This window comes from Brachycentrus maculatus, unplaced genomic scaffold, assembly GCF_059751285.1.
Source record: "Brachycentrus maculatus isolate JH-2025_06_01 unplaced genomic scaffold, ASM5975128v1 h1tg000351l, whole genome shotgun sequence".
Taxonomy (NCBI): Eukaryota; Metazoa; Arthropoda; class Insecta; order Trichoptera; family Brachycentridae; genus Brachycentrus; species Brachycentrus maculatus.
This window is the reverse complement of record NW_028281100.1, coordinates 101,696-117,917: the sequence shown is the minus strand read 5'-3', so window position 1 is coordinate 117,917 and position 16,222 is coordinate 101,696. Positions and strand designations below refer to the sequence as shown.

The 16,222-nt window shown below is 36.1% G+C and overlaps 1 protein-coding gene and 1 pseudogene across 1 annotated transcript; both read right to left on the bottom strand.

Annotated features, from left to right (window-relative positions):
• Positions 1-1,705: 1,705 nt before the first annotated feature.
• LOC148303749 (delta-1-pyrroline-5-carboxylate dehydrogenase, mitochondrial-like) lies at positions 1,706-9,145 on the bottom strand. The gene has a single exon (XM_088269460.1). It carries the CDS (start codon positions 8,446-8,448, stop codon positions 6,721-6,723), a length of 1,728 nt encoding a protein of 575 aa, XP_088125586.1. The 5' UTR covers positions 8,449-9,145; the 3' UTR covers positions 1,706-6,720.
• Positions 9,146-10,346: 1,201 nt separating this feature from the next.
• LOC148303748 (delta-1-pyrroline-5-carboxylate dehydrogenase, mitochondrial pseudogene) lies at positions 10,347-12,491 on the bottom strand (annotated as a pseudogene).
• Between the last annotated feature and the right edge of the window lie 3,731 nt (positions 12,492-16,222).

Here is a 16,222-nt window from a genome sequence, read left to right as displayed (position 1 = left end):
TCTTCTAAAGACCAAGTTGATGTATAAAATAAAAATTTCCTAGTTTTCTATTGTATAGAATGTGTGTTTCTCATTATTAGTTTACTGAAATGTTGTCGACATTTTGTTTTGCAAATACTGTAAGTAACAATACGCTTGAATGTAACGCCAATGTAAATATGTATGTAAACTAATGTACCTTTATCATAGGATAACCGATATATGAAAATCTATTGTGATATTTGAATGTTTTATTTTACGATTTGAAAATAAATGGCAATCAATTGATACGCTTGTTTCATTTCTATTCACCCCACTTGTTTGTCCCTGTCTATGTCAAATTTTGTCAGACTTATCTTTGATTTTATTTAGGTACTTACAGATCGCTTTTTAATTTATTACATCAAACTCACCATTTATAAATATTATCTACCATATATGGTAGAGGCATTCCACATGATACCAAAGTTTACTGAAATAACAATGAAGATATGATGGATAGATTTCCTTGTTTAAAAATATATGTATGATGAAAAAATTAATTATCTTATGTTTTATTAAAAATTAGTAAAATTCACCTAGCCTCTTTTGCATAACTCTGTGCATATTACTGAATAATAAGTACATGCAAATGGAGGAAATTCTAAATTGCCGTTAATTTATTGAATGCCATTTTTTTGCACCATGGAAATCATGTAAAAAGGGAGTATATAGCGTATATAGTACTGGAAACATTTAAATTCCTTGATATTTTAAGGACAAATTTGCTGATATTGTTGTTAAAATATCAAGGTATTTTAAATATGAGGACCGGACACATTTTAATTAATTAATATTTTAACAGTTGTTCAAATATTAATCAATTTAAATTCAAATTTAAATATGGATAAGACAATTTTTTCCTATTGGAAAAATTGATTTTATCAACTGCTAAAATATCAAGAAATTCAAACATGTTCGGATACCTTGTCTTAATGTCTTACCTTAGTGCTACATATATTTTGTTCCCCTCCATAGTGTAGTGGTTAGGACATTTGTCTACCATGCTGGAGGTCCCGGGTTCAATTCACAGGGGGTCCAAATAAACATTAGTATTGTTTTCACTCTAATATGTACATATTTAATTAATATCACCCTTGACTGGTACCTGAAGCGCAGAGCTGATCACCTTGCCTTCATTATATTTATTATAAATGAAGAATCAAATCAACACTGCATGCAGTGCCCTATGCACCATTGGGTGCAAATAAGGGTCACTTGACATATCGTAATCATACAGGAAAAACTGACCAAGTACATTTTTTACAAAAACGTGATCATTGACTACTTGATATCTTACTAGCTTAATATTGCCCTGAAAAAAATCCCAAAGGATTTTAAACTTGGAAGTATGTATAATATATTGACTTAAAAATGACTAACTGCATTGATGTTTATTTTCTTGCCAAGCAAAAGTGACTTAAATGGCCCTCCTGAACATTTTACGTTTTGTTAGTTGGTCACTTTCTCCTGTACGATTACAATATATTTACAGTAATGCAACTATGCGATATTGACAGTATTTATCATTATCAGCTAAGAGAATCTCTTAGGTAAGGAGTTTATTTACCGACCCATTTTATTAACTATCAATCAATTGTACTTAAGTTCATTTTAATAAACTTACTATATATTAAAATGAAATATAGTCAAGCGATAACAAACGGAAATAAATAAAACAATGAAAAATAGTGAATGTTTCTTTATTTTTTCAAACCACCTATAAACAGTTCTGATCTAAACAAGATTACAACATACTTAAATCTAGAAATGTATTGTTTATATTAATATTTATTATCAATAAGTTTATAAAAGAAATGTTTCCCATTGCGAGGACTTCAAAAAAGATGTGTTAAATCCCTATTTGGTAACGAGGAGCGAATAGGCTCCATTTTAGGAATCAATATGTTATATATATATATATATAAACAACAAAACAAAGCTCAAAAATAAAACGATATATAAAATTCACATTTTATGCTATGCTCTATGCGTGGAAAATAATATGTAGCTCACTTTTTTTATCCCTATTTATTGTGAATATTTGTACACTGATTTTATCAAAACAATTCACATATTAAAACATGTGAGGTTGGTGGATTTAATAAAAAAAATCGTTGAAGCACGGTTTCCACATAATGTAATCAATGAATATACCCATATCCTCAAAAATGCTCTAGGAGAGCGATCAGTTCAAAAATGAAATGAAAATATCTTCAATTTGTTTGGTTATTTTGATATACTTTTCATGGGTTATAGAGAATAGATCCTTGAACTACGTTTTTAGAATAGTGACTCATTAGCTAAGGAAAGAGTCCAAACAAATGTTTGGACTCTACTCTTGCAAATGAAGTGTTGCAATCATTTTTAGAAACGTATTCCCAACCAGATTGATGTATATACATGGATTATATTATTGTATTTTATTGAAAGTTTTTCATTTGATGTTGAAAATTTCATCTGCATTTACCTTGCATTATTTAAATTCATTGTAATTTCCGTGTTTTCGTAGAGATTAGTTGGCCGTTTAACATACTAGCTAGATTGTGAAATAAAGACTGACAAATCCTGTCAATTATGCAGTAGTATAATAAATGGCAAACTTGCATTTGAAACAACGTAAAAGATAAAAGTAAATAATTAAAGTAACATGCATCTATGTAATGCAGAGGTCTATGCGTCATTGGACGCAGATAAAGAGAAAATAATTGACTTGAACAAAGACATGGTATTATAATTAGAATAATCAATGCGGAAATTCAGTAAATATTATTATTATGGTTTAAACAATATTGACTGTTGAAGGATAAGCTTTATAGTAGAGGAGAAAAAACGTACTGCATAATCAAAGACCGGAGTGGCGAAGGAGATGTCATTTGTTGCTGCAGACCAATTTACAAGATTGAGACAAAAGAAGCATTAAGATTAGCACATAAATTGACTAATCGGCTATTTAAATACGTAATTAATACTGATATATGTGGAAACCAGGCTACAGAGATAAATCAATAAGAACTAAGATGTACCGTTAACAAATTCTTAAAAATTAGCACCAAAAACAGATCTAAAATAGAGATTTCAAAATTCTTACTCCTGAAGATATGCATTCAATAATTTCCTTTACAACAATACAAGCAATCGATTTCTTAGTATTTACGCTAAGCGCGGCCTAGCAAATACATATTTCACTGGTTTTAAAGCAAAATTTAAAAATAAATTTGGAAATGTCTTTATTTCTAGTATCACTCATTCAATTTCAGCGTGAAACGACATTATTGTCATTTTATGGGGTCTGTTTCAACGCACTTCAAAAAAATTAAAATATAAAAATAAAACACTTGTTTGAGACCATGCTTGAGTCAATTAATACCGACACGACTAGTTTTAAGAACTAGAGATATTCTCAACAAGTGCTAATACAAACTGAGTTTGTATTTTCACGTGTTGATGAGAACATCTGTAGTTCTCGAAACTAGTCGTGTTAACATTCATAAATTAAAAAGTGGTCTTATACATATGTTTTATTTTCATATTTAAATCATCATATTCCAAAATACAATGCCAAATCAATAAAAAATATTACCAAGAGAACATGTATAAAAGTATTAGCGCACACATAATGTTCATCAGACATTTTTTATTGACACGTTACACTTTTTATAATAAAAAAATGTATAGTTCTCTTGAGGAATTCAATATTGAACAGCTAATATATTATTTTATAACAGATATAAAAAGCTTCTAAAAAACCTATAACCAGTTAACAAAAGAGGTGCCTTTAGTACATTTTGGACAAAAACAGCGTTTATTGGCAACTATCACATGTATCAGCTACTAGCTACGATCTTACAACAATGTTTATCAACTAAACCGCAGCAATCATTCAGCATAGCATCGTTGTTTTTAAAAGAAATAGTGAAATGCGTTACATAAGTAGAAACACACAAGTGAATGTGCTAGCTACTTTAAAGGCTCACAAGTTTGCATTTTAAAGTGGGCAAATAAAATAAATCTAGCCGAGAAATAGGTGTTGCCAGTGTTTAAAATGGACATTTAAACTAACCAGAGTAGAATACATAGGTGTCTCAACTTGATATGAAGCTTCTATGGTTTTTTTTTTTACAAAGAAAATGAAAGTCTGAGCATCCTAAAGGTGGGGGCTGACCGTAGAATTTCGTTGTAACGTAACATTCGAGGCAAGCATCCGAACATCGGATGGAGTACTCGGAACAAGCTCGGCTCGCTGTACTGACCATACGAATGCTCACATCGTAACGTGTTACGTTACGACGAAATGTCCCCACCACAAAGGTTACTTACTATGTACCTGGCATTTGGCTGTCGTAAGCGATCACTTTGTACAAAGAAAAAAAATAGGTACCGGCAAAGAATGTTGTTAAATTACAATATTAATTGCCAATTTTACCACAAAGTGACCGCCGAATCAATGAATGAAAATATGATTAAATGCTCGCTGAATTTTTGCCACTTTCCTTAAAAATACGGTGGATATTCTTAGAACAATCTTAAAACTAATTATTATCATTTTTTATCATGAATTTTTATGTGCTTTGCACAAAATTATACTGTTGGAACAGTGCGTGGTAACCGTTTGCAACAACGGAAGTCCACATGAGCTGGGCATGTTCATAACATTAAAAAAAATACAAAAAAAAAGATAACAGGTATTATAACATATATACAAGAGCGTGCAATCTTTTGCACATGTTGAACCTGGTAAATAATACAAAGACAGGAACAAATTGAAATATTAAAAATATACTAAATTATCATCCGTCGTGCAATACTGCAAATGGAAATTCTAAATTAACCTGAAAAATTCTAAGCAGAATACCATTATAAAAAGAATTGTCCGTACGGTGATATTGTAGGAAATTATCACATTTTTTTGTCACATTTGCGGTACTGCACACTAGATAATGATGTATTTTAAAACAAAGATACCCAATGAATTATCAGATAGAAAAAATACAGCTAGAAAAAATCATACAATAAAAAAATAATACAAGTTTTATTTGCAGTAATGCGAAATATTTTGGTATTAATAGTTGAACAGATCTTCAAAATAATTTTTAAAAAAAATACTGATTGTAGTAAAATAAATCACAGCATTATAGAGATAAGATTAAAAATACATATATTGTTATCACTGTTATTTTATGTAATATAAAAATGAATAATACTTCACTTAAGTATGTTAAACAAAATGGACAGTTGTTCAAATGTGTTTTATGAAGTATTTTTTCTCATAATTATTGTAAGTCTTTTATTATGAAGTTTTCATTTTATTTTGAATTGGGTAACAATAATAATGTTGAAATTTGGATGCCGTGAACATTATTTCAACAACGAATTTAAAACAAAACTGTTGCCAACTTTACACCGACTAACTAGAACATCTGAGCCAAAATAACCAATTTCATTTCATAACATTACTCGGAAAACATACACTGTGTAAAATAGTACAAACTGTTTGTGATAATGTTGGAAAGAAATATAAATAGAAAGAAATAAATGGTGGCAAATCTAACATTTGTATAAAATAAGTTATTAATGTAGTTATATTTCTATAATAATAAAAATAACTTTAAGTAATTTAAACCGAGTCATTTTTGTCAAATACTGCCAAAAGAACCCTTTGAATAATCTGTTTTTCAATTAAGGTAAAGAAATTATCCAAAGATTTTGCAAACAAATGCATTCGCAGTTTTGTTCTAAAGATAATCTCACTCTTGCTGTTTTAAACTGTTAGTGGAAGAGCATTCCATGCCATCGGGCCCGCAACAGCAAAGGCTTGCTTGCTCATAGTTTTATTAAGGTGGTAAGATCTTTTACACAGCAGTTTTTGTAGCTGGTCAAAGTGTGAGAAGTCTATCAACTAATAAGTCTGGAATGCGCAGCCATTTTAGATACTCCGAAGCCATATTATCAGATAAAGTATACAAGCAACCATTTCGGGAAAGAGTAACTAGTGCAGTAGTGATGTGACATATTCATTTTCTATCAGAGAATACCAGTAACATGTATAAATCATGTCACTTTTTGGCAAAGAAAAACATTATAACGGCGTGTCTACCAACAAAATAAAAGTTCATAGCAAGGCTACTATAGAAAACATTAGTTGGTGCACTGTAGCAGAACAGAGACAGTATATAGTACAACAATAAAAAATGTTTAAACAAAATGATTAAAAAACATACTTATATAAAATGCAAAACTTACTCATAAAAGCAACAGAAGAATTGTGTAAAAATTACCATTTTACACTTCAAATACCAGATTTATGAACCATAAGATGTTGTGGATATTCACCAGAATGTGATATACATGTAGAAAACAAATGGAACATATCGCAGGGTAATTACTACAACAAGGCAACTCGTAAATAAGCTTTGTTGGAAAATTTAAATATTTAAACATCGTAAGAATCTTGATGATTTCAATGCATCATGATATGTGTTATATTTGTTGCAAATACACAATGGAAAATTAGGTTATATTTATAGTGGTTATCTATCTCGAAAACATGAATTTCGAAGTTAAATATTTGTAGTATTTACCCTACAATATGATTAAGTAAAAATACATCAATGTGTTGAAGGATAAAGTAATGGTTTTCAGAAAAGATTGCACACCCCGCGTATAGTAAAATATAAAAATATCTCCATAAAAACATCACATTTAATCCTTCATGTACGGATACGCATAATCGGTGAGAGGAACAAAGGTTTCCTTGATCGCCTGAGGAGAGGTCCAACGGAGGATGTACTGAGGGCTGCCGGCTTTGTCGTTAGTTCCCGACATGCGTCCGCCCCCAAATGGCTGCTGTCCGACCACAGATCCTGTGGATTTGTCGTTGATGTAGAAGTTTCCGGCGGTCATTTTGAGTTCTTCCAAAGCGTGCCGCATGAACTTCTCATCTTGGGCGAACACGGCTCCGGTCAAAGCGAACTGAGTGGTGGAACCCACGTACTGCAAGGCCTCTTCGACATCTTTATCTTTGTATACATACACGGACAAGATGGGACCGAATATCTCTTCCGTCATGATTTTATCTTTAGGGTCCTTACAAACTACTATTGTCGGTTCGACGAAATACCCCTTACTGTCGTCGTATTTTCCCCCGCCGATGATTTCGATATTGGGAGACTTCGCGGCGTAGTCGATGTAAGATTTGATCCGCGCGAAAGCCTTGTCGTCTATTACTGCGGATGTGAAGCTGCTGAAGTCTTGGACGTCTCCGACTTTGAGTTTGCCGCGGATGTCTAGCAGTCCCGTTTTGATGTCGTTCCACAGGGATTCAGGAACGTACATGCGAGAGCAGGCGGAGCATTTCTGGCCGCAGAATTCGAACGAAGAGCGGATGGTGCCGTTGACGACGGACGTCACATCGGCCGAAGGATGGACGAAGTGATAGTTTTTCCCGCCGCATTCTCCGATCAGACGAGGGAAGTTGATGTATTTGTTGATGTTTTTACCTACCGCGGTCCACAGCCAGTTGAACGTCGGAACAGATCCGGTGAAGTTGATTCCGGCGAGGTGAGGGGAGGCCGTGATGGCGTTGCCGAATACCGGTCCATCGGCAGGTACGAAGTTAACGACGCCCGGAGGAACGCCAGCTTCGAGCATGATCTTGAAGATGACCCAATTTGACAGGAGGGCCGTATCAGAGGGCTTCCACAAGATGGAGTTTCCCATCATGGCGGGGGTGTAAGCCAAGTTGCCTCCGATAGCCGTGAAATTGAAGGGGCTGATGGCCGCGATGAAGCCGTCGATACCTCGATTCCTGATAGAATTCTTCGTTATTTTCGTGTTTTCAGAAATGGGTTGGTACTTGACGTTCTCCTTCAGGTAGTAAGCGTTCAGCCTTATGAAGTCGATGAGCTCCGCGGCGGCGTCGATCTCGGCCTGGATGACGGTCTTGGCTTGTCCCAGCATGGTGGCCGCGTTGAGGGTCTGCCTGTACGGCCCGGCCATCAGATCAGCTGCCTTCTCCCAGATCTTCAGCCGATCCGCCAGGCTGGTCTTGTCCCACTTTTTCTGCGTCTCGACGGCAGTATCTATAGCCTTGTTGATCGTCTTTGAATCCGCATAATAAAACTGAGCAATTTTCTTTTTATGGTCGTGAGGCATGACTTGGTATTTGATTTCTGACGTGCGTATTTCCTTTTCTCCGATTACGATCGGGACGTCCTCGACCTTGGAGCTCGCTTCCTTCAGGGCTGCCTCGAGCTTGGAGCGCTCCTGGGAGCCCTTGCGGTACTCCAACACCGGCTCGTTTGCGACGGTGAACTCGGGAAGGTTGAGGTCTGGAACCATGGACCCGAGCCCCCGCTCCGCCGCCTCTAGCAGCTGGGCCCCGCCGGCGCGGAGCCCGCTAGGAAGCCCCTTCTTGCACAGAGAGAACATCGCGGCCTTAACTTTCCACAAATCTGTTATATATAAGGTTCGAGACTGCGCGGTGGGTAGCTACCTATACCGGCGATATTAGGTAAGTGCGCGAACGTTACGTAAATATTATTTTTTATTACTTCCTTCGACAATATTATCACCGGGATCGGCGGCGTGCCAAATAGCGCATCCGAGTCGTCTTGTGACGTGCTGAAATAAAATCGACCGAGTGCGTTTCCAAATGTCAAACTAATCAACCGCGGACGTACCACTCGCGAATACCTTTCGCCTCGCGTATAGAAGCCGACGTATCGTTGCGGTTTAGCAAAGAACCGGGCGTCTCTCGTTGATGGAACGGAAAGCAAAAAGACCTGCGAATTATTATAACGAGATATCTGACCCAGTTTCGACCGCACCTCCCATGACAGACAGCGAAAAATAAGTCCAAAATGTACAACAATTCGACCACTCGAGAACAGCTGACATGCGCAGTGTGCTCAAATTTTGCTCTCCGCTTGTGTCAGGTGTATTGCGCCGTCTCCCTTTTTTAACCCGCGAAAAGTCACAACTGTAATTTTAAAACCATTATGGAGGGCGACACGCCGTCTAATAAATTGTGATAAAATGTTGCAATTTATTGTTTTTGTTAATTTGATCCATGTGACATTATTGGATGTTATTTTAGGACAGGATAGACATCGTCTTTAGAAAAAGACTAATTAATAAACTGTGATGAAAATGTTGCAATTTTTTTTGTTAAATTGGTCTTCGTGACTATTTTGGAGAGTTATTCTTCAATTAACATGTCAGAAAAATTCAATACTAATGTGTAAGAATTAAAACTCTAGTTATACTATGAAAATAAACTTAGAAATGAGAAATGTTGCAATTGTTTTTGTCAATTTGGAAATTGTGACATTATTGGAGAGTTATTCTTCTATTAACATCAACTAAAATAAAAATATTCAATACATTAGTATACGACTATTACGACTAATTTATATTATGGAAATGAACTTAAAAATGAGAAATTTTGGGGTTTTGGGCCGCTCAAAAAAAATAATCAGACAGGTAGGTAAACTCACAATATTCCCACGCCGGTCAAGTTCAAAGAATTTCACGGTTCATCTTTAATCAGTATTTATCTGACGTCACTGATAACGCCGACTTCCAACGTTCCTAGTATTAATACTAATGTATTATGTCAATATTATGAAAAATAAATAAAAAGCGTAGACGCGCTTATCTTACGTTTCAAATGTATCGAGCAGATAAAATACAAAATGTCAATAATATTTACCTGCGTTATTGTAATACCTACATAAATAAAAATGTAAAGGTTCGTTAGTCATAATTCACAGATTGCTTTGAATTTTTGACACAATGCTGCATTCGAATACGCTTTCTTTTATATACCTGCGACTGGTGTTTTTTACTTGTGATAAGTAAAAAAAATAAATATATTTTTTACGACAATGGCAGCGCCATCTGTTGCGTGTAACAGCAACACACACACACACAACACTTGTTTATGGTGGACAGCGTGTTTCTTGACAGCTGCTAAAATATTGTATACCCACCAGCATTGTGAAATTAGAAAAGTATTATTATCATAAAGATATTACAAAAGTGTGCTTTATCTTTTCTTTCTTTCCCATCCAACCAGGCTGAGCCACAGCAACCCATGGCCGGGGTATTATTATTAATAAAATAATGAATATTTTTTTAACTAAGTCTTTAATCAAACTAATTGGCTCAAGTATAAATGAACTTATTTAAAAAAAAATACTATGAGAGGACTGAATTATTGGCATAACATATATTGTGTATTTAATGTATTAACTTCTTACTTGTTATATAAGCTTTGTAAATAAATAAATCAAAATGAAACATGGAGAAAAGGTTCAAAAGAAAAATAAATAAATAATTCAACATGAGTCACCATAACATTTAATTAATAATTAGCAAAATGAAGAAGCACAATAATCAAGTCAACATAATTTTTTTATATGAACAAAAAAAACACAGATGATTTTCTACAACTACTGATCTGAATATTAACTAGCAAGTATATAAAGCTAGAAAAAGTATAAAGTGACAAGACATTAATAGATTTTGATTAATAAAAAACATGTATAAAAAAATTACATGCTGTTTTAACAGTGCATGTAAGGATAGGTATAGTCGCACAGGCTGGAGAAGGTCTGCTTTATCGACTGGGGATTAGCAAAGCGGAGCAAGTAATGAGGACCTCCAGATTTATCGTTGGTTCCTGAACTCCGAGATCCCCCAAACGGTTGCTGTCCCACCACAGCTCCTGTGGATTTGTCGTTGATATAAAAATTCCCGGTTACCATTTTGAACATGCTTACAGCTTGATTGATGAACGCCGGGTCTTGGGCAAAAACAGCGCCTGTCAAGGCGTATGGAGCTTCCCTGGCTATGATCTCCATTACATTATCGATCTCGCATTCGTTGTATACGTATATTGTCAGTACCGGCCCGAAGATCTCTTCTTTCATCACCCTGTTGTTATGGTCGTGGCAAAGTATGACCGTCGGCTCTACGTAGTAACCGATTGCACAATCGTAACAACCTCCTGTCAGTATTTCCAACTCGTTGCAACTCTTTGCGTACTCTATGTACGAAACGATCCTTTCAAACGCAGTTTTATCAATCACGGCAGATGTGAACGCGTTGAACTGCGTCGGGTGGCAAATTGTTATAGAGTCGATTGCGGAAATTAATTGGCATTTGACAGCTTCGTACAAGCAGTAGGGTAAATATAAGATAGAGCACGCGGAGCATTTTTGTCCGGAGTATTCAAAAGCAGAACGGATCGTGTTGTTTATTACCGAATTGCAGTCTGCTGACGGATGAACAAAGTGGAAGTTCTTCCCTCCCAGCTCGCCAATCATCCTCGGATAGTTCCTAAACTTTTCGATATTGGACGACACTTGGGTTAGCAACGTGTTGTACGTTTTAGTGGACCCGGTGAAGTTAATGCCGGCAAGATCCGGTGATTGGGTGATTATATTCCCGAATTCCGGTCCGTCAGCGGGGACGAAATTCAGCACTCCGGGCGGCAGACCGGCTTCGCGAAATATGTCAAATAAGATCCAACTGGAAAGCATGGCAGTGTTGCAAGGTTTCCACATGACCGCGTTTCCCATCAGGATCGGCGCTGTCGCCAGGTTTGCCCCGATCGCGGTGAAGTTGAAAGGCGAAATGGCAGCCCAGAAACCCTCGCAGCCTCGGAATCTGTAATAGTTCTTTGTGCAGTGCGGGTCGGGAGAGATGGGCTGGTACTTGAGCAGGTCCACCAAGAAGGCGCAGTTTAGTCTGAGAAAGTCGACCAATTCGCAAGCCGCATCTATCTCGGCTTGTATGACGGTTTTCCCTTGTCCTAGTATTGTTGCTGCGTTGAGTTTCTGTCGATAAGGGCCAGCGGCTAAACAAGCAGCCTGTTCGAATATCTTGATTCTATCCTCCCATCTTGTTCTGTCCCAGACTCGCTGCATGTGGGCGGAATTACGAATCGCCCTCTTGATCGTCTCTTGGTCTGCGTGATAGTATCTCGCAACCTTGGTCTGGTGATCATACGGAGCGTACTGATACTGCGCGCAGTCCATTTTGATTTCTTCATCGCCTATTACGATGGGAATATCGGTAATTGGACATGATAATCTGCTGAGGGCATATTCGAGTTCGCACCTTTCCTTAGAGCAGCTCATGTAATCGAGGATCGGTTCATTACGGAGCTCTATCTTCGGCAAATTAGGTTTAGGAATGATATCGCAACCCTCTGTCTTCGCCGGATCTGAGTAAAATCTTTTGAATGTATTTTTATAATGTTTTGTTTTATAAATATTCCGCCCAACTTTTAAATGTGACTTAATTATTGATTCAATTCTATGCATGGTCGAGAATAGTTAGTTTTTTTAAGATAATTATTTATTAAATTGCTAATTTACACTGATTCTATAACTAAAACATCTTCTAAAACAGTTATATTGTCAAACAGCAAAAAGCAAATTATGTCAAACCATAAAATTTTCAAAATGACATTAATCAAATATGGAATTCAAATCAATCCAAGTTCTTCGCTGAGGAGATCATTTAATTTTAAATGGTACCTAATTACACATATTTTAACATGATTCATTTTTACCTGGTAGATATCACTATTTATTAAAATTTGTTCTGATATGTATTTTGATCCATTCACCCCATTATAAAATGCTATATGATGAAGGCAAAATGATGTTTAAAGTTAAATAAAAAAGAATACATTTCCACAAAGTTATTGTCAAATCAATGAATGAAAAAGATATTTAAATAAAAACACACGTTATTATTATCTAAGAAAAATATGTGTGAGACTCTCTCGGGTTACAAGTGAAACTTTTTAGATTCTATAAACAGTTGAATGTATGCATTACTCTCTTTGCATTTATTGACCAATTTATTATTTCAGGAGAAGAAAATGGTTAAGTGGTATTTAATTGAAGAATATCTTTCTTAATAAAATAAAATCTTTGTTTTGTTAATTAATTTCTATTAATTCATACTCTAAGGAAGAAATTATGGGTTAATGGCAGCTGAATTATGATACAAATAATTTAAACTACATATTTTCTTTGTGAGGAATGAAGAGATAAGGCGTAGGACGCAGCAAATCTTGGTCACAACTGTCTTCAAGAAAAGGCGATGCCTCCTGAGACCCTTAATCAAGCTCGCCTCTTTTACAAGGCATCAGGTTCGCGCCGCCCAGGACGACCACTGCTGAAAATTCGTCGGCAGTTCTCGTCAGAGCTTCGGGACGCGGATCTGACTTGGGAAGATGCAAGGGAGCTAGCAGCCGACAGAAAAGCCTGGAGACAGTAGGGAGCGGATATGGTTTAATAAAATAATAATAATATTTTCTAAAAAATGAGGCTCACCATCACATCACTGCGTTGATGGTGAGCCTGATAAAAAGATATCAATTGAAAATCAGGAAGTTATCAATCATTTCATTACAAAATTGAAATGATTACCATTTTAAATCATCAATATAAAAGGTCATAAAGCTACTTCTTATATCTTCTTCTTCCTGTGCCGTATCGGGTTTCTCCGACATTGGCAATCACTCTGGCGAAGGCTTCTCTATCTTGTGCGACCCGGAACAGCTCCCCACATGTCTCATCTCGGTCCAATCTCTTATATTCAGCAGCCAAGATGTTTGCCTTCTCCCAGGACCACGCTGCCCCTCAATTTTGCCCATCAGTATCGTTTGAAGCAAATTGTACCTCTCTCCCCGCAGAATGCGACAAATTATACCTCTCTCGACCCAGATATGAAATGTTACTGATCTTAATGTCTACATAAAATGTAAATGTCTTTACACTATTCCGTGTCTGCCTGCTGTGCTGGTCGGGGTTGTGGGCGTCTGTGTACCGGCCAATGTCGGGTCGGATTCGGATCTAGCTAACTAATTGAACCAAATACTAATCCCTTTCACTGCCTGCACCGGGGTACTTCTATAAAATTTGGTGACGGATTTACAAACTTGTATTTATTTAGATTGGCAGTGACAGGTATATTGAAAGCTTTAAAATGTTAATTCACAGTAAAATCGGAATACAATTTTATATTGTTACACATTTTCAATAAATTTCGCAACTTAGTTAAAAAAAATTGCTTTGCAAGAGCAGATCTGTCAGGAAGCCTAGATGCTTCTGTATCAGATCTGGGCATACGGTGGGACATCTTTCAATGATCTTAATGTCTTGTAGCAGTTGTTTACTGCAATTGGCTCTCCTCAAAACCTCCGAGTTGCGGATTAAATGGACAGCCATGGTATGCGAAGCATTCTCGTGTACAACACATCTCGAATGCTTCCAACCTGTTCATAGTACGAACTTTCAGAGAACTTAGTCTCCGAGCCATACAGTACAGACCAGATAAAGTACTTAAGCATTCATTGCCTTAGTTTCAAAAAGTTTTAGTGATTAGCATGTGCTGGAAGTTCTAGATTAGATTAAATTAAGTTGGGTCATTGAAAGCTGTCCCGCCGCATGCCCAGATCTGATGCAGAAGCATCTAGGCTTCCTGACGGATCTGCTCTTGCAAAGCAATTTTTTTTTTATTAAATTGCGAAATTGATTGAAAACGTGAAACTAGATAAAATTGTGTCCCGATTTTACTGTGAATTTACATTTAAAAGCTTTCAATATCCCTGTCACTGCCAACCTACATAAATACAAGTTTGTAAATCCGTCACCAAATTTTCTAGAAGTGCCCCAGTGTAGGCAGTGAAAGGTATTAGTATTTAGTTCAATTAGTCAGCTAGATCCGATTCCGACCCGACGTTGGCCGGTACACAGACGCCCACAACCCCGACCAGCACAGCAGACAGACACGGAAAGTTGGGTCAAAATAAATATGTATTAAACATTTTTTACTGTAATATTTATTGGTAATCTTTGTATTTAATTTATTTTCCATTTAACCAGACTGGGTCGCAGTAACGTGTGATCGGGTAGGTACACCGAGTATACAATAAAAGACATGTTCTCATTTTTAATTAATTTATTAATTATATCACGTTATAAATAGTACATCACTTATAGAAGTATGGGGAGGCAGACAATATCAAAAGTTTTACAGGGTAAAACTACTTAACCTTACATTCGCCTTCCGGCCAATGGCATGTCACTGGACCCCTTACATTATAATACAAGCGATTACGGCAAACTCAACTTATCATCTCCAATGGATACACAATACTTTATTACAATGTCAGTAAGTATAATGAATCTTAAAAATAGTATTTACAAAGATATAAAATTTTGCTATCGATAATCAGCGGTATACATTCGAAAGAGAGTTTCATAACATAATAACATACGATTCATTTAACCTTTCCGGGAGTACAATAATTGATGTCCGACTTTCTCTGGGGAGTGGGTTTTTTTACATTAACATTTTCTTTTCTTGAAATCTATGTATTATATGGTATCATACATGATACCATATAATATCATTTTGTCTGCCTCCATAGTGCATTACACCAGTCAGCACGCTCGGCTACCGTTCTGGAGGTCCCGGGTTCGATTCCCAGGGGGGTCGAATAAATATAAGTGATTTTTTCACTGTTATATTTATTGAATATTACCCTGGACTGGTACCTAAAGCGGAGGGCTGATCACCTTTCCTTCATGTGTAAACGATCAAGATAACACTGTGTTCACATGAAGCAGTGCCCTATGCACCATTGGGGTGCGGATAAGGGTTTTATTATTTTATTTATTATACATGATAAAAATAGTGAAGGACATTGGTAACATAAACCAAGCTAAGACATAAAATGCCGAAGGTCTGCTGATGACAGTCAACAGTCCGCCTTCTCCTGAGGAGTGCAACGTGGTTTCCTCCCAGCAATGAGCAAATGCTGAAAAGTTCCTGATTGTCCCACACTAGATTATCCCTCCTGTTCCCAACACAGATTTCAAAATATAAACAAAATTAAATCTGTGTAGAAGAAACAAAAATCCACTTAATGATATATAAACCTTGTATATAATAAGCAAGGTAAATAATAAATGCAATTTCCATTTAAAAAAAAATGTATTATGAAGATAGAAATTATGTAAAAATAGAAATCACCATCTCTCGGTTTTATTTTATGACAAAATTACATACAAGATGTTATTGCTATACACGTTACATCTTACTAACTGACAGACGGACTACGACGTTCATTAACGTCGATACTCCTTTGAGTAAAATTCGCACCGACGTTCATTAA